This window comes from Suillus fuscotomentosus, assembly GCF_016647785.1.
Source record: "Suillus fuscotomentosus strain FC203 chromosome Unknown F5891scaffold_249, whole genome shotgun sequence".
Classification (NCBI taxonomy): domain Eukaryota; kingdom Fungi; phylum Basidiomycota; class Agaricomycetes; order Boletales; family Suillaceae; genus Suillus; species Suillus fuscotomentosus.
In genome coordinates, this window is record NW_024539761.1 from 1 (window position 1) to 19,399 (window position 19,399).

At 45.7% G+C, this 19,399-nt stretch overlaps 3 protein-coding genes across 3 annotated transcripts; all 3 read right to left on the minus strand.

Moving 5' to 3' along the window:
• Positions 1 to 95: 95 nt before the first annotated feature.
• F5891DRAFT_1200654 (sulfate transporter family-domain-containing protein) lies at positions 96 to 2,461 on the minus strand (the record flags this gene model as incomplete). The annotated part of the gene is made up of 9 exons (XM_041368842.1): positions 96 to 213; positions 269 to 1,070; positions 1,121 to 1,375; positions 1,434 to 1,585; positions 1,638 to 1,930; positions 1,979 to 2,041; positions 2,092 to 2,174; positions 2,230 to 2,284; positions 2,345 to 2,461. 9 exons carry the CDS (start codon positions 2,459 to 2,461, stop codon positions 96 to 98), a joined length of 1,938 nt encoding a protein of 645 aa, XP_041216669.1.
• A 6,320-nt stretch (positions 2,462 to 8,781) lies between these two features.
• F5891DRAFT_923654 (uncharacterized protein) lies at positions 8,782 to 10,123 on the minus strand (the record flags this gene model as incomplete). The annotated part of the gene is made up of 5 exons (XM_041373833.1): positions 8,782 to 9,057; positions 9,105 to 9,233; positions 9,300 to 9,557; positions 9,616 to 9,978; positions 10,031 to 10,123. Coding segments are annotated over 5 exons (1,119 nt in total), but the record flags the coding sequence as incomplete, so codon positions are not given.
• Positions 10,124 to 10,759: 636 nt separating this feature from the next.
• F5891DRAFT_1132413 (uncharacterized protein) lies at positions 10,760 to 14,592 on the minus strand (the record flags this gene model as incomplete). Its single annotated transcript, XM_041364733.1, has 14 exons — positions 10,760 to 10,780; positions 11,220 to 11,657; positions 11,705 to 11,878; positions 12,145 to 12,297; positions 12,363 to 12,533; positions 12,618 to 12,797; positions 12,891 to 12,926; positions 13,007 to 13,165; positions 13,225 to 13,314; positions 13,366 to 13,432; positions 13,502 to 13,647; positions 13,761 to 13,928; positions 13,996 to 14,214; positions 14,269 to 14,592. 14 exons carry the CDS (start codon positions 14,590 to 14,592, stop codon positions 10,760 to 10,762), a joined length of 2,346 nt encoding a protein of 781 aa, XP_041216671.1.
• Positions 14,593 to 19,399: the final 4,807 nt, after the last annotated feature.

The following is a 19,399-nucleotide window of genomic DNA, read 5'->3' on the forward strand; positions in this document are numbered from 1 at the left end:
GCTGGGGTACCGATGCCGAAACCTGCGGCTACCAGAGCACGCCGGATCCAGGGTGATAAAATAGTAGCAAAATGGAACTGTAGTATTGCATTACATTAGCTAGGCAGCGTGGTGGGATGACTCCGACTGACCTCTACAGGACGGTCTGCCCATTTCTGGACTTCGTTCCGCGTGTCTACGAGAGCTTGGACAGATGTGGTGTCAATTTGAGATCTGGGAATAAGAAATGAGTTGATTGGTAGAAGGAGACCAAGGTGAGATGTCTTACACTCCAGAGAAGTCTAGCACAATCGCATGAAGAGCAGGTTTTTCATTGTTGGCTGCCTCTGCACTCAGGGAGTTGCCACGAGTTGGTCCGGGATCGTTCCAGGGACGATCGGCCATCTTTATCGTGCTGAAGTCAATCCCACGTCTCATGTTCTCCCTCACATGATCGACAATGACGGAATTAATGATGGCGCAGTTGGGGTATAGGTAACTTTCTTCAAAGCGGTAAACGATCACACCCGGAGTAGGAGGGTCAACCTTGACATATTGGTTTGTTACGTCATCCTTGCGCAACGGAACGAAGACTTCTCGTGATTCAGTTGAGTTGCGTGTCAGGGTAACCTTCCCAAGGAAATATCCCCTGGGGTGTGCGACGCGAACCAGAAGTAAGGCAAACGATGCCGAGATGGAGGTGTAGATGCCGTTCTCAATAGACGAAAAGACGGTGACCAGGACTGCAGCCAACCAAATAAGAAACTCGAGGGGGGAAACGCGCCAGTAAGAGAATGCTTGGGAAGGTGACGCGACAAGATCAGCGACCGCGTGGATGATAACGGCCGAAAGACCAGCGCTAGGGATCCAGTAAAAGGCTGGGGTAAGGCCATAGAGAGCAACGATGACAACCATCGCAGTGAAAATACCAGCCAGAGGAGTCCGCACACCCGACTTCGACTTCAAGGCAGAACGGGAGAACGATCCTGTAGCGGGATACGCATGGAATATAGTGCCGAGCGTGTTCGTGACGCCTATGGCGATGAGCTCCTGGTTGGGATTGATCTTGTATCCATTGACCCGTCCAAATGCTGCAAGTAGCGTGTCAAAAGGGCATAACGGTCAGATATCGGTGACTTACATCTGGCAATGGCGATGTGCTCAAGAAGGAGAATTATGGTGGCGACAGGGATCTGTGGCCCGAGGGCTTTGACGAGCTCGCTATCGATGACAGGGGCTCCCACGTTTTGAAATCCTGCGGGAACAGTTTCCAAGATGGCAATCGGATATTTACCGGAGGCGGTTTTACGGTGTCGGCAGTACAGCCAAGAAGCTAAGGTCAACACTATCACCACAAAAGCATTTCTTGCAACTGAGATGAAAAAGAAAAGTCGGGCTGGAAAAGATACCATAAGAGTTTCGTCATAGGGAGGACTACATAAATCACAGCTTACCTCGTCTGGGGTACCGTTTGGATAAGTGATCACACATGATGCGAATTGCGTAGAGCGAAAAAAGGCCTGTGAGACCCCAGGCGGCATCTAGTTTCGTACCGGGAAGTCCCTTGAGAGTATTGATGATAACTTCGTACGTGGCAGCTCGAGTACTATGAGATATGTCACAAATTGCGTTTCGTTTGAAATGACTGACACGCTTACCTGAACCCGGTAATGCCCATGAGGGCAGGAACCTGACCTGCAACTATATTTATCGCAGATCCAGTCATATACCCGCTGACTGCTGGCACGGGTATGAACTCGACGATCCAGCCGATGCGCAAGAGGCCAATCCCGAGTACGATAAATCCACAAACAAAGGCCAACGTGGTGGCTATCAGTGGGCCAGCCCATTTACCAGGGTACTGTGCATCTACAGCAATGATGATTTGAGCCACGGTTTGCGACATAACTGCCACTGGTCCGATAGAAACATCTTTCGAAGTCGCAAAGAACTAGGAGTAAATTTAGCGCCGCGATTATCCAAAGTAGCGTGCACGTACGCAATATACAAGGACGCCAACGAAGGATGAATACAGACCGTACTGCGCAGGAAGCGAGGCAAGCTACGAAGGCTTGTCAATCAACGAGAACAAGATTTAAGACATAATATTACTATTGCATATGACATGCCCTGTGGGACTAGCACCATTCCTACGGTAAGACCAGCAATAAGGTCACCAGTAAGCCATCCCAAATCTGAAAACGTATACGATTAGCCTGAGCTTGTCAAAGGGAGAATGAATTGTCTCACTGTATCGGGTGATCCATCCAAAGATTGGAAACAGACTGATCAAGTATTTCACCGCCTAGAATAAGATTCTCCAAATCAAACACTCAGGGTGAAGAAAAGTATAAGGATTTCGTACCCCATGCCTTGGATCTTTCACGATTCCCTTCAAATAGGTTTCAGTGGTGATTGTAGTCACTGTCTGTTCGGGATTTCCAATAATTCTATTGACAACACGCTTTGCTGTTGAAAGCATGGTCGAACTACTAGTGGCTCAGATGGGCCCGGGAATGAGAGGGTCGGGTAGATATTTACTGTGGGTAGCTGGGCGCTGTGTGGACAGATGCAACAGATGTTGTGAAGAATGGCCACCGCGCGAGCAAACCGGAATGACTTGATGACGGGTATCCATTTTATAGATGCGGCATTCCAGATTGATCCGTCAAGTTACGTTCTTTCTGTGAATCATACCACGCCGATGTCGACTGAGCACGCCATTGATGGTCAAATTGACGATAGCTATGACTTTCAAGCTGATTTGCAGGGGGTTCACATCGGTCCACATGTACATGTTATATGCGCTGGGTTATAATTCATCATCTATTCTCAGTCAAGCAGTTGGACTTTGGATATTTACTGACCACGAAGTATTAATGTTTTTCCGCTTCCACGTTCTGGTCCACGATTGTACCAATAGATGGTGCCATCGAATATAATGATCCAGGGGTCAATAGAATGCAGGTGCCTTGGAGCGGGTCAAGTTCGTGACGACTGCGGTCACTGCGCAGCCACGGAAGCCATCTTTCAGTCTGGTAACTGGTTTCAAATTGGCACCAACGACGAGGACTGAGGTCGCGGTAAGTGCACAACATAGCTGCTGCACTAGAGGACTGGTCCAGCCGTCCTTGTCATTTTGAGGCAATAATTTGCTGCAGTTGCAGCGCTGCAGTCAACACTGCAGTGGGGAGCCACGCATATGATAGGCAAATATTGTGACTGATGCTATGATGCTTGGAATGATGCATCGAAATTCTCGAAAAGGGAAATATCCCACGCTGGTCCATCATGCATCATGCCTCCCCGTTAAGTACTGATTCTAACCCCAACATACATCAGTGAACCAGTGAGGAAAGTAGAAGACTACACACCACGATATATAGTACATAATCACAAGGACTAGCATAATTCTGCTATCTATATTATTATTATAAGTGGGACTCAGAGTAAAAATGGAATTTTCGGTAAAGCTCGGTAACTTGACTAGTTTTTTTGGGGTCCTAATGTCGCAAATTCCTAATTTGGGCTTCAATGCCTTTTAAGGCATTTCAACGTTCAAAGACCAAACATAAATTGAAAGCGCTTACAATGGCAGAGTCGTGATTGTAATCAATTTGTAATCACGGTTGCAATCGTGATGGCAATTGCTGTTGCAACACGTGGCAATCCATCTTAGTCATTAGTATTACTCACGATAGGTTTTGAACACTTCAGAAAACTCGCTAAAGCTTGAAAACAAGCACAGCCGCATGCGGCAAATTTGGAAGTCAGGCTCGGCACCATGGCTGAGTTCGAAATATGCCTGCTGTTCGCCAACAACGCCTCCGTCGTTCTGCACGACTTGGAGGCAACCCTCCAGTGTGCTCTAGAGCGATGGATCCTGAGCCGTCGACATCTCAAATACAACCACCTCCCCCCGATCCAAAACCCAAGCTGACGATTCAGTGGCAGAGTGATGACACTCTCACTGACGTCTTGGTCACCTGGCTCACCGAACACCCTCCCGACTGTCGTATCTTATTCTACTCTGATGGCAAGAAACCACCTCCCTCTCTGGATTCAAGTTCTTCTGCTCGTCCCTCGGGAAAGGACAAGTCTCAGATCTACTCTGTTATTGCTCAGGTCATCTTCAAACATCACGCAAAATATGGGCTGGAATATGCAAACAGTCAGAAGAAATTTCGTGACTCTGTCAACAACCGTATCACAAGGTATGTCATGTTTATATTTTTTGTACTATGCGCTGATAAGATCCTTAGTCTCAAAAACAAATATAAGCCCCTTAAGGCTAAATTCAGCGCAACCGGTGCTGGTGTAGTCCCTCTTGATGACGCCTCCGCTAAAAATCTACAAGGTGAGCATTCTTATTTATTTGTTTAGCGGTTTGACCGATTCAAATTTGTAGAAGAAGTCTGTCGCGAATTTCCATGGTACAAGGAACTCGACGCCATCTGGCACTCAAATCCCTCCTTTGCAGCAAAAACTACATCGTCCAAGCCTGGCGTTGACCATGCTGGTGACATGTACGCGCTAGTACGTCCGCGTGGCAGGGCTGGCCCCTCCGCACATACCAGGGGTGCTACCAGGGCTCAGCCCCCCTCTCATGTTCTGCCTCCTCATAGCTGCCCATTTACTGATTCACAAATTGATCCTCGTCTGCTAGCACCTGCTGCTCCTGCTGCTCTCGTTCCTTCGCCTGCTCCCGCTGCTCCCATTCCTTTGCCTGCTCCCGCTGCTCCCATTCCTTTGCCTGCTCCCGCTGCTCCCATTCCTTCACCTGCTCCCTTTCCTTCTGCTCCTCCCACTGCTCCCACTCCTGCTTTTCCTCATTTCCCTGCTCTTCCTATTCCTCCTGCTCCTCCTGCTCCTCCGGCACCTCCAAATGCCGACTTCGATACCACTATGGGCAATGTTCCTGATCTTGACGACGACGACGACGACGACTTATATTCCGCTGCTTTCCGTGCCCCTCTGGGCAATGCACTAGACCACTTGGATGACGACAATATGGACACTGATGCCCCGCACCCTACTTATGACCTTAACAGCCCTCCAAAGGTTGCCGGGAAAAAACGACAACTCCCATCATCGCCGTCTCCTCCTCCTAACCACCCCATCCCTTTTTCAATCACGCAGAAGTCACCCACTCCTTTCTACGACAGCCGTGCAGCATTCAGCGCTCAGGGGCCCTCTGGCTACGACGCACGACGCAGACCTTCGTCTATTGCATCGTCGTCGCCAGGGATGACTCGTAGCTCGTCGACACCTTCATCGACGACTCACAACACTTCATCGTCAGATTTTCCTGCGTCTCCGACCCTCCAGACCTCAATATCAGCGCAACCGAAGACCACAGGGTCGAAGAAGAAGAAAGCAAAGTCCGACATTCAGGAGCAGGTTGAGAGGGTCAATGGTGAGATTGGGAGTATTCAATTGGACGTCACATCACGCCATAACCTCAAGCACGAGCGCTTCCTCGCGAAGCTTGATGTGAAGAAGGACTACCATCGCGAGACGAAGAAGTACGAGTATCTTCGCGAGGCGCGCGCACATGAGGCCATGCAAGCTGCCGCCAGCCATCAACGAGAGCAGGAGACCAAGGACGCGGAAATCCGCCTTCGCGAGACAGATGTCCGAGTGCACGAGGCCCAGGCCCTTGCGCTTGACAAGGAGGCAGAGATGTGGCGCCTGAAGATTCAATTTCACCAGATGACGCAGAGCGGTAGTACCGCTTCTGCGTCTGATAGCTGACATGTTTGCTGCTGTTGTTCCCCTTCCTATCATACTGTCCGCTAGCGGCTTATTTTTGTATCATCATTGCTGCTTTCTGCTGTCGCGTTTTTTTGCTGCTGTTGCTATCTGACTTATGAATTTCTTTTGTAGTCTGTTGTTACCGGCTGTTGTTGTATCTCCCGGCCGGGCCAGCCCCACACACCTGTGTCCATGTTCCCGCCCTTCACACTGCTGTTGTGTCCCTCGCTGTCACGCGTCCAGCGTTCGAATGCCGGATCAAACAGAATCCCCCAACATGTTCGTTATCTCCTAGCACATGCTCCCGCCCTCTTACACTGCTTGTGTCTCCCTTGCTGTCACACATTCAGCGTTCGAACACCGGATCAAACGGAATCCCCTAACTCTACCTCCCAGCTCATGCGCCCGCACTCTCACTCTCTCATACTTCCGTTCTGAATCTCGTGTTTCCCTCACTATCACACATTTCTTTTTTGTTATATCTCGTTCATTAGATACCTAGCTACATCTATATATTTTTGTGTAGTATACATGCCTTAAAATTTGACTAAGTGTTTCCAAGTCCGCTCTGATGCCGTGTGTGCCGTGTGTCTTGATGGCTTTCTGGCCGAGTTTGTTGAAGACTTTAGCGAGTTTGTTAAAGACTTTAGCGAGTTTTTTGAAGCTTTAGCGAGTTTTTTGAAGTGTTCAAAACTTATCGTGAGTAATACTATTGTAATGAGCGGGTTTGGCTGGGAGCCGCAACGGACAGTTGCAATGTAAACCAGTTGATTGTAATGTTTATTTGTCAGTTTTAATTCAATATTTGTAATTCTAATATTTCAATACTAATATACAAATAATAATTTATAATAATACTGTTCGACTACACGGCAAGTGGCCATTATGGTAGGACACACATAATGCATGCAGTCTATGCGTTGAGACTGTTAGTTTTTTGCCAAGGTGAGCCATGAGGGCGGGTGGGCCATAGCAGCTCATGGAACAGGAACTTTGAATAAAATTCTGCGGTTGAAAGTGATGCGTCGAGTGTTTTTTGGGAAAGATCTGAGTAATGACCTGAAACGAGACACAAGTTGCTGCTAAGAAGGGAGTGGTGGGCGGGTGTGACGAAATGAGAGTGGAGTTGAGGAGTAGAGAACTGTTTGAGCACGCAGCAAGTGGCCATGGTGGGACGGACATGCATGCGGAATGTGAGCGATGAGTTGGCTTGGACTTGAATGGACTACTCACCAATGACCTAGTCAAATGTCTCTCTGGTAAGGTGGAAATGTTAGAGTAATATGCAGCAAGTGGCCATGTTGGGACTGTAATCAGAACGTTGTAGAAACAACAATACTACTAGGAACAAATGATGCTCCTGGCAGTATCTATAAATGTTGATAGGTCGCGCGTTGCCTAGTCTGCGTTGCTTGAGGAGACAAGTGCGTTCGACCCTAAAGGGGAGGTGAGTACAGCAAAGATCTAGAGGTATGCGCGGCAACGCGAAGCGCGAGAAAGCGCAGGTGCACGCAAGGTACGAAGGCGCGGGAAAGCGCGCGCGCGTAAGCGGTAATAAGAGAGACTAAGCTTAAGTGATAATATGATGCAATATAAGAAAAGAGAGATGCAAAGTGTAGACAAAATGGAGTTCTACTATGTACTGCTAAGTAAATAGTGGGTGATAACTAGTAAGTTAAAGGGAAAAAGTAAGGTAAATAATAGTATGTACTGCTGGCGCTTATATAGCGCGCCTAAGCGCGCTCATGCGGAGCCGAAGCGCTACCGAGTAGGTATGTAAAAATATATATGAGTGAGAAACTATGATAAAAATAAAGGTGGAACTATGCTAATAAAGGAAATGGAAATATACGCACTAGGGAGCTTGGTGGACAGTGGATGGATGCATCTGGATGGCTGGTGCTATAGGGTGCGCAAGCGCGGGAACGCGCGCGCGCGTATACATCGTGAAGCGCGGGAATGGTGCGCGCATGGCGCGCATTGCGCGGGAAAGCTGCGCGTCATATAGGAATCACTGTGGATGGTACACAGAGTGATGCTGCGAGTTGGTGCTGTATACTCCCTAGTGTAAAGCGCCATATCACACTATGAGATGCATGATTCTCTACAACGTGCATGCAGAATGTGAGCGATGAGTTGGCTTGGACTTTAAAAATGGACTGACACTCACCAATGACCCAGTCAAATGCCTCTCTTGTAAGATGGAACTGTTCGAGTACGTGACGGCAAGTGACCATGGCAGGACGGACATACATGTGGTCCAGGAATTATGTGAGCGACAAGTTGGCTTGGACTTGAAAATGAACCACTCACTGATGACCCGGTCAAATGCCTCTCCGGTGATAAGATGGAACTGTTTGAGTACGCGTCGTCAGCAAGTGGCCATAATGGTGGGACAGACACTACCATTATGCAGAATGTGAGTGATGAGTTGGCTTAGAATTTTAAACTGACGTTCACTTACCAATAAATGACCCAGTCAAATGCCTCTGGTAAGATGGAACTGTTTGAGTATGCAGTGGCAAGTGGCCATGGTGGGACAAGTGATGTTACAACTGTAACTGTCATTACAGTTGATGACGTTGTATTAGAACTGTTGTAACGTGGTTGCTATACAATTAAAGTCTTTGAATTTTTTTGCAATCTCATTGTTATGTAAGCATCGGTCAAATCTGAATTCACTGCGTCAACGCCCTCCTAACAATTGAGATATTTTCATGAATTCAAGCAATGCATAAACAGCAACAAGTAAGGATCACAAACTGTAACTATTGTCTATCAATTTTTTCGGGAACGACCATGACGAATGTTACTCTGAGTTGCTGCTGCCTTCTTCCCCCTAGTCTTTGCCTTCCCTCGGCCCCTGCCTATCTCACCACTGACTTCGTCTACATCGGCTTTGTCTGCTGCTTTGACATGAGCAGCAGCTCGAGACACTGACCCTTCTTCTGCAGGTTGGATGACAAGATCTCCATCAAGAGATGGACCTTCAGGTCCAGATGGTGCTGATGAAACCGCTGAGAGCGCTGATAAGGCTGGTGGAACCTCATCTGCCTCGCTGTCCGACACCATGTCGAGTGCGAGCATAGCACGGTTGATCTCATTGGAAAAGTCTTCACCACCAGCCGGATTCAAGGTGGACAACTTTGCGGCACCAAAGACGTGGTTGTCGATACTGGCCACAATATTCTTGATGCGTCTTGTGTCCCACTTCATAATGAGCATCTTCTTATATTGAAAGAACAGATCTTTGTAATTGATAGTCGACGATTTCCCCACTCCCAGACCAGGAAACTCCGTGTCGGGCGAGAGCAGAAAGATTGCCTATGTTGAAACATTAGTAGACAATCAATGCAATATATACAACTTACAATAATTGCCGCCCACGCGATGGACCCTGGAGTGACTTGTTGAAAGCTCCATTTGCGAGCATTAGTCTTCGATCCACCGCAAGGCTCTTGATGAAGCGAGGTGACACCATGCAGCGAGGCTCTCAGAATCTAGATAGACCAAAATAAGTAGCGTACACGACAGAACAATTATATGAGCAGCAGATGATAGTGCACCTTAGCGAAAAGCGCCCAATTGCCGAAAACAGTCTTGAGGGTCGTGTCTTCTTGCAAACCTGGGAACAAAAGAGGCGGAAAGATTTTATAAGCCTGTGTCTTGCCAGACACTCCAAGCATCTTTTGAATTTTGACAACACTGGCTCTGTCATAGCTAGGATTGGCGAAGTACTTGGGAGGAAGGTCAAATATATCCCCAGCAACACCACACAGTTTTTTGATCTCGTTAGAACGAGCATCGCTGATGCACTTGTTTACCTACAACAGTTAGAATATATCAGATGATAGTTAGAATGAAAAAAAATGTGTGATGTACAAGGTCTTTGAAGTATACGCTCTGCATGGCTCGATGGACGCATTCTGGGAAATGAGTATAGAGTTCGTCTAGAAAGGCCGATTCCTGAGTTGAAGCAGTCCTGTAACGGTCATGGCTATTGAAGGGTGTAGGTGAATCCGGGGGCTTCTTGGTGAGTAGTTCATTGTCTGGAAACATCTCCACTGTCATGCCATATTTACGAGCGTACAGTGAGATGGTCTGCTCATGAGCAACGAGTTCGTCAGGTGCTTCTACACGGCATTTCCGTTTGGGCTTCTCGGCAAGTAGAATCTTGTTCTTCTCCTTAAGCGCACGGTTTTCTTCCTGCAGACACTGTACTTTGAGCTGCAGTGCTTTGAGTGCCTAGAACATATCAAGTTGTACATAGTTCAGATGATAATCAATTGCTACGTACCTCCATGACTTCTCCCTTGGAGGCATTGGGCCCTGGAATAGAGACTCGATTGATGTCACCCTCATCAAAGTCATCGTCCAAGTTGCTGTCCGATATATGCGCTGAGAGATGAGACATTGTTCTACTAGATGTTCAGTGGCAAGACAGCGAAGGAGAAAATGGTGTGACACACCTTATATATGATTTGACACGCTGCCTACCTCACTATTTAATATTACGTCTTGAGGAGTGACAAATATGGTGGCTCGACGTTGAAGTAATAGTGGCAAACTGCTGTGCAGCACGTAAATAAGGGCATGACTGAAGGGCACATGTTGATATTAGATAGTGGCACGACTTACTTAGTATTAGACCAGTCATCGCCTCCCTCACAAGATATAAACTTTAGAATGGTGAACCTGAATACTACATGCACATCAGAAAGCGAAACGCACAGATTTGGTGCCTGGCGGATGATTAGTTAGGACCTGAGGAGTCTGCTTGGTCTGTTTTCCATCGATGAATGCTTGCAAACTGCTATGATTCTACAGTAAGCGGAAAATGGAAAAAAACTAGCTCAATAGAAGTATTACATACCTCAAGTTGATCAGATCAGTGGCGGTATACCTTGAGGATTCCACGAGTTGGGGCAGACCTATCCGCTCAGGGTTTGTTTGACATGTTGACTTCGAACTAACTGATTAATTGATTGCTGTTAGAACCTGAGGAGTCTGCTTGGTCTGTTTTCCGTCAATGAATGCTTGCAAACCACTATGATTCGACAGTAAGCGGAAAATGGAAAAAACTAGCTCGATAGAAGTACATACCTAAAGTTGATTGGTATACCTTGAGGATTCCACGAGTTGGGGCAGACCTATCCGCTCAGGGTTTGTTTGACATGTTGACTTCGAACTAACCAAAAGTAGATATTGATCGGGGGCGATGGTACATGTAGAAGGCATAGGCATAATATATAAAGTCTTGAAGGTGTTCATGCAATGAAGGAAGTCAGTGGCGAGGAAAATGTGTTATATCTTGAGGCGGAGTTTGCGGAATACAGGTGTCCGGACGCAGTAATGATATTGTACTTGCCTGGGATGCATGAAAGACAGAAGTAGACCGTTAGTGAGACTGACGAGTGAAGATAATACTGGTAAGCAGACATACCATTTACAAGGGGGGAAGACAAGCTGTGGCGTCAAACGCGTACAATATGCCCTGCTTCAAGATGCAGTGCCTTCACACGAAGGAACATGTCAGTGTCGACAGTATCGACAACAAGGAAATCGTTGCCACCATCTGGCACTAGGAGAGCTCCACGGATAATCGCCCTTACTGAGAAAAACTCGGCCTGCGCGCGGAGTTTTGCTCGAACACGAAAGATGTTGAGATGCTTGTCCTTTTGGATGCACACGCCAGTGGGAGCATCAAATGGGTGAATAAGGGCGAGGGAGAGGACTGTATTGTCCAGTGTACATTCGAAAACAAAGAGCAGGCGACCAAATATGATCTTGTCGGTCGTCTGGATGAACGCACAATCGAAGCGTGAAGCACCAAAGAACTTGGGATTGCATCGAAGGTAGTCGGTGTGTTGGCGCCAATCTACCAATGACTCGTAGTTAACTTTCAAGAAACGGCACTCAGTGATCTGTCCCTTCATGTCAGTACACGAGCCAAATGGAACAACAACCATACCTTGTCATTTGTTTTGAGTTGGACCCGCTTTCCACCTGGTAGAGGGAGTTGAATGGCTAATAAAAAGTTAGTCAAAAACTCATTGAGCTTGATACGAAAGTTAGTAAATGTGCTGTCACTTTTGTGAGCGTTCTCAAGAGATTCAAAGGTCTGTGGAGCTTGTCTGGATCTGAGCTTCACATGAGGCGATGTAGGGATTCATTTCTGGTTGGGCTTGTAGAGACTGTTTTTACCTTACCTTATGTTGGCACTTTTGTAGCTTACATAATCAATCAATCTTTTCACCAGTTACCAGTATGAGTCAGAGTCCTCAGTAGTTTTTATGATATTTCCTCTCCTCTGAGCCTTGAGCCTGGTCCAGAAACCCTTTAGGGTCGAATAGCAGCTAGGTTCTGCAAGACCCAACACATTGTTCAGACTCACCATCTGAATTGTTGTACCTTCAGCGAGTCATTCGAAATAACTAAATCATCCACCAAAGAATCGTCTTCGTCCAGTACATAGTCGACATTTTGCGATTGATACTCATCGAAGTCGGATATGTTCCGGCGAATGCTCTCGGCGATCACTTGCCAATGATTGATGCGAAGAATCTGTACATATTGTAGCATCAGTCTAAGATTAATGAATCAATGATATTGAGAATAAAATGTGTTACCTGTGGTGCGATGTCCCTGAAGTTAGTGCGCATTAAATACGATTCTTTCAGTGACCCATGCATCTTCTCATTTGGCTTCGTGTTGTAGTTACGTGTAACACCTTTAGCTTCAATGTTGTCGAAGATATGCACACTCATGTGCAGCTTGGGGAAGTTCCAGTTCTTGTCGCTCTCGTCGGCTGTTTTAGTTATGTATTGCTATTATAATAGGATTCATTAATGAATGATTTTCAGGGAAAAGTCAAGAAAATGCACCTGTAGATAGGTTGAGAATGCTTGAACTGCATGCTGGCCTGCACAGATAGTATCAGTCATGTGAACCTCGAGCACTGCATACATATCAACTTCAAGGAAAAGTTGGATACAACGAAGTAAGAGGTACCTGAGCGGACACTCATCCTCAGTCACGATGGCATGTGCAGCAAAGATCACCATCTAAGAGAATGACCATCAGACTCAACTCACTAATAAGAATCTATAAATCTTAGACTAGAAAATATGCCTTTGAAATGTCTTTGTATACACTACATCAGTAAAGGAAATGCTCATGACTTGTGCTAAATGCTTCAGATTTCACAAGCAAGGAAACACCTTGTAACTAACACAAAAATTAAAATGAGGTCGTTCAATTGCAAGTCATCGACTTGCTTGTGCATCTGAGCTACTTTTGCTCTCCCAAGACTAGCGATTATTTTTTGCAATTCAGCCCACAGATGATTGCAATACAGGCCACTGTTGAAATGGAGCCTATCCCAAGAGAGTGCCTGATGTATGCAAGTGAGCGCAACACTCCAGAAAGTGTTCTAATAACATGGTTGTGTCAGCAATAAAACATCAGCAGTATAGATAGCAGAAACCTTACCTGGACATCACGAAGTCCATATTGTTTGAGTGTGTTGTCTCTCTCTTTAGTGGTATCCTTGTCCCATGCGGCCCGCAAGATATTCTGTGACTGATTGGAAGTTCAACTAGGATAGGTCTTCAAAGTATCTAGAAGGTCAACATGAGGGATGAGACAAACTGGGCATGACCACAGGGATTTAATCCCTTGAGTCAATGACATAATGCATCTAATAATTCAAAAACAAGTAACTCATTAGTAACACACACAGATAATGATGCGAGTCAAATACACTCACTGTTCCTCATAATCAGCTGATAAAATTAAGATTGAAGGAAAGAACCAGCGTTGAATGCTGTCAAGGCATTCAAACCATTGACCTGTGCTAGATTTTGATGCTAGCGGAGAGAGAATCTTCAAGAATGCCTCGTGCCAAACGGCGTTCTTGAAATTGACCCAGCTCAGGCTTGCCAGTGTGGTCCTTTTCCTCCTTCACCTAGAAGTACAATCAGTGTTGACAACTAACTAACAACATATTCCATACAATCGGAAGCCACCCAACAATGTAGCCCGCCACCTATACCTTCACCGTTACGAATGTCAGTGGGAAGATTCGCGAGACGTGCGACAACAGGGTAACCTCTTGCAGTACCAAATGAGGACAACTTGGTTTTGTCGGCGTACAGAATAAAAGCCAGGGGTTTGGCGCCCTCTGGTAGCTGAGACTATGAGGGAAAACAATACATCAAATAATGAAGGCGAACCGAGAATATCTACAGCGATATTACATACTTGAATGTTCCAAAAAGCTTCAGCAGTGTAAGGTTCATCTAAGAAATTTACAAATGTCTTGCCATCAAACTTTGAGAAGCGCTGCGCATCAAATACCATGTGTGGAAAAAGCTGAGGATCGCGAAGGAGGTCGGTAGCCCACTCCCAGAGATTACGATAGTGCAGCTCGAACTCTCGCACGGTACCGTCATACGGTACTGAAATTATGTCTTGAGTAAACTAAACTTGAGAAATGTCAGAAGTCAAACATCAGAGAGAGAAAAAGAAAACAACCCCTGTAATACGATGTGAAGTAGTGTCCCATCTGTCGTGGATGTCCTTGTGAGTCTGGAACGTGAACTTCTCCTGTCGGGAAGTGCACCGGTTGCAAAGTTTTATGAGCCGATCAGTCTGCTCATTGTTCAAGCAAGCCTCCAGGGCAAGTTCAGCAAGTTCGAACTCCAGTCGCGATTTGAACGGAGTCCAGGGGTGCTTGTCAGGTGGGACAGAGGGTGTCGATGGCATTGGACGCCGTTTGAAAGTGTGAAAAGCGTGGACCTCAGGTGGGATCCCACTGCTTGGGTGGTACTCGCACTTAATGTCGTCGAGCTGGAACATAGTCTCAGCACGTTCAGGGATGTCGGTATCAGGAAAAGGATCTGTGACCAGTAATTTGTAAATATATTATAACAAATCAAACAAAGACTTACCAATGTGCCCCATGTTGTCATCCATCTCATTCCAAGCTGGTGAGACATCGTGCTGTCCTGTTTCAATGTGAGAATAATAACAAAAATATGTAAACGAAATACTTACGCGTCTTTCCCATGACTTTATCGGTATGATCATCGACGACGCTTGCACGTGGACGTCTCGAAGAACCTATGAGTGAATTTAAGTAGAAAAAGCAGACAAATGAGTTAAACTCATGCGTACCTGCTGCTGCATCTGAATCTTCCCTTCGAATGGATTCCGCGACAAGTCGATTCTGGCGCTGTTTCTCAGCCTTCTTCTCACAGGCCTTGCGATGAGTGGTCCAACCACGCGATTTGAGGTCCTGTTGACACAGATCGCAAAATTTCGTGCGTTCGGGGCCCATGCTGTGGACTAAGATGTAATATATATGTATAGGGACAGTTTAAACAGAAAGATGGGGGAAATACTTGAGAACACGGTAAAGGGGAACTTGAAGGATATTAATCGGATTGTAAGCGCGTTGTAATGAGTTGAAACCCCGCTATAGAGCTTACATGAAGGTTCAAACGTCATTGTAACATTATATCAATTGATACCGATTACAATCGATTTCGGAAATTTGCGACATAGTCAGGGTGCCACGTGGTGCTAAACCAAAAGCATGGTCTGACACCATAATTCTCTTTGTGCAGTCCCAAGTTCAACTCCTGCGTCTAGCATTTTAATATGCCAAAAATGCGACTTTGTTCTGATCTATTTAAGGTGTCACTGGAAGGTTTTTGCTGTACAGAAGGGACCAGGCTGTGGCACTGTAGCACTCTGTAAGGTGTACATCATGGGCATTGTAGTGTACTGATTTGAACTTTGCAGCAGTTGGTAGATGAGAAAGTTTACAAATTATGCCAGGTATTTACAATACTAGAAAGGGCCGAGCTTCGCCGGCAGGAACCTTGTCCCACTGGCTCAAATTTGAATGTGAACGTTGTGTACTATCATGATAGTTATCGACATTCATTGAACATGTGGTATACTAGTTGTACATCATTGGTGGCACACTACATGAAACCATACTAGTACTTTGGAGAGGGACGAGCCAGTGGAGTGATGTTCAAAAAGGTGATGCAAATTGTGTTATCGTAGTATAACATATTAATGTATACAGTGGCTCAAAAAAGTGTCCCAATGTTTGTATGTTTTCATGTAATTGTGTTATTGCGAGCCAAGGTGTGAGAATCTGACTAAGTTTTTGGAGGCAATCTGCCTGATAGATAGACCAGAGGTGGAGAGAAAAAGGATATTATCTCTTTGAGAAGAGGAAATAGACTTCATGCTGATTATGAGGGACATGATGTTATTGGAAGGGTTTATATATGTACAGGATATTAAAATGAGACCATATTGTCAATATGGGACCATTTATATATATATTTGTAAATGGTGTCATGTCTAAATGATCTGATTTTCATATTTTAATAGAAACTCAAAAAAGTGTCCCAATGAGTCACCTAATTAAAATAGCCATATCTTCGCACGGCGTCAATGGATTCTCACGCTATAGGGGACATAATTGTAGCCGAGAAGCGGAGCTTTTTGGGACCTCCCTTTGACTTAGTCAGATTCTCACACCCTGGCTCGCAATAACACAATTACATGAAAACCTACAAACATTGGGACACTTTTTTGAGCCACTGTAGAACAAGTGTGGTCTTTAGATGGTTTCTGAGTAAAGGTTGAGATGGATGTGAGAGACATGCAAATTTGAAAGTTGGACTTACCAGATGTGTGAGCTCGTTTCTATCAACTTATTATATGCTGAGCAATGGACACAGTGCAAGGACAGCAACTTACACTGGCTGAAAGATTTGCAGTGGCTATGAAGCAGACAGGGAAACAAACAAAACAGGATGAATGTGCATCACTACCAAACATGGTTGAGCTGGCAGTGGGCATGAAGGTGATGGTCACCTTTAACATCGAAACTGATCTGGATGTTGCAAATGGGCAAGAGGAGAAGTAGTGGAAATTGTGTTGGACGAGCACAAGTCGAACTTTTCATCGAGAAAATGCTGTTGTAGAGTTGCGCTATCCTCAGCATATGTTCTCATCAAGTTGAACCATACCAAAGCCAAAGCCTGGAGAATCTGGATTCTGGTATTCTGCCATTGGTCCTCATGCAATGGACATTTCGTACTATGATTGGTCGCCATGAAGAAGTTGTGACGCGGATGCAACTGCCATTAGCACCAGCATATGCGTTTATGGACTACCAATCACAAGGTCAAACAATTAATCAGCAACACAATTGTTGATATTGCACAACCACCAAGTGGAGAACTTACACCATTCAATGTGTATGTTGCACTGTCACAAGGTCATGGACGAGAAAACATCTGCCTTCTTTGAGACTTCGATGAAAAGCTTGTCACCACTCATCCTAATGAGTACCTCAGGCTTGAAGATAGGTGTTTATTGGAACTGGACGAAGTGATAGAGAGGTGGTGGGAACAAAGGAGGAAGCTGATTTTGTAAGAAATGCTTTTACTGAACACGAATGGGGCAATTGGTGATAGTGACAGAATGTAATGGCATAGAGAAATAGGCCCTTGAGAGAAAGCATCTCCTGTAGTGCTGGCTCCATCTAATTATACTTTTCGCCCTCCGGCACATCAAAGGGAGTTACTAGTAAGGTGGGTAGAGCTCAAACACATTTTGCAAAATGAAATCTCATAGCGGCGCTAGGTCGTGCCAGAACCCTGACTCCGCATAAAGACATCAAGGCAAGATATGATTTGGCAGCGTCAAATGTGCAGAAACCAGGTTCCTGAGCGCAGCAGCCATGAATGTGTGTCCATTGATGTTATCACACCCTGGATCGGAGACACTCACTTTCTCAAGCATTGTCACACCAGAATATTGGGACTCGACATCTAACAGAAGCTCCACTGGGTGCTCCTGAAATCCAGCTGTTTCCTCTTCAAAAACTCTCTAGACATCAAGCTCGTTATTTTCAACTACACGATCAGATTATCCAGGCAACACATCATCACTGAGAGAAAGCATTAGATTGTTTGGTTCAAGTAGGATATCAGAATACAGACAATTGTGATGCTTCAACCAGAAGAAATGAATAAATTTTATTCTTCCGCACTCAAAACATGGGTCCCATTTGTTCAGGCTTGAATTTACCAGGACCAACGAAGACAATGCTGGAAAATCCATTGACATCTGCAGAAGTCCAAGGCAACACAGAAGCAGTCAACACGACATTCATATCATGAGTGCAAATATTACTGTGAAAGACTTTTGGCTGCAACGGTGTAGAGAATCATGCCTCTCATGGCGTGATATGGCAGTTTCCACCAAGGAGTACATAGCACAAACTTGTAGTGTCACTCCGTGCGCTACCCGCAGCTATCCCTATATGAGGCGCAACTTTCCCGCGCAACGCGCGCCATGCGCGCACCATTCCCGTGCTTCGCAATGTATACGTGCGTGCGCGTTGTAGAGACTCATGCCTCTCATGGTGTGATATGGCGCATTACACTAGGAGTACATAGCACAAACTTGCAGCATCACTCTGTGTGCTATCCACAGATATTCCACTATGAGGCGCAGCTTTCCCGTGCTTCACAATGTATGCACGCGCACGCGTTCCCGCGCTTGAGTGCCCTATAGCGCCAGCCATCCAGAAGCATCCATCCACTGTCCACCAAGCCCTCTAGTGCATATATTTCCATTTCTTTTATTAGCATATCATTCCACCTCTATTTTTATAATGGACCCTTACTTATATATATCTTTACATACCTACTCGGTAGCGCTTCGGCTCCGCATGACCGCGCTTAGGCGCGCTATATAAGCGCCAGCAGTACATAGTACTACTCACTTTACATTTTTTACCACTTACTTTTCCTTCAACTGACTACTGACTACTCACTTACTACTTAGCAGAATATAGTAGAAATCTATTTGTTTACACTTTGCAGTCTCTTCTCTTACATTGTATCATATCATCACTTAAGTTTAGTCTCTCTTATTTCTGCATACACGCGCGTGTTCCCACGCCTTGCGCGCACCTGCACTTTCTCGTGCTTCGCTTTGGCGCACACCTTGAGATCCTTGCTGCACTCACTTCCCCTTTAGGGTCGAATGCACTTGTCATCTCAAGCATAGCAGACTAGGCAAACACATGACCTTCAACATTTATAGATACAGTCTGGAGCATCATTTGTTCCTCTCTGTATTGTTGTTTCTACAACGGATCCGACGACTGGAATAAGCGCGTGACATGAGCAGTGGTACTGTATATCACGATTGCACAGATTTTCTCTTCAACCCAAGTAAGGTCGTCGAAATATGTCGAAAATTTGCCACAAGTTGTTTGCAAGTGCAAAACAGGGAGCATGGTCATCCTTCAATAGAGCAGCAAAACATAACCTCTTTCGAAAATGCCGGCGCATAGCATTAAGGTTCTGAGCTTCAATCGCCAACTCAATTTTATGTTCGCGTCACATCAAGTCATGTTGGTTGAGCTGAGAAAGGATTTGTTAACCAAGCTGGTCCACCACAGCAGATCCATATAATAATGAGGATAGTGCTTCACATCATGGGGCTCATTGAAAGAAGGACAGTGTCCTTCATCGAGAACGTGAGCCAAACAGCAGGGTGATTTGTAAGAAAAACCCTAAACATGCATGAGTTATACGAAACAGTGAGTCGAGATGGAAAT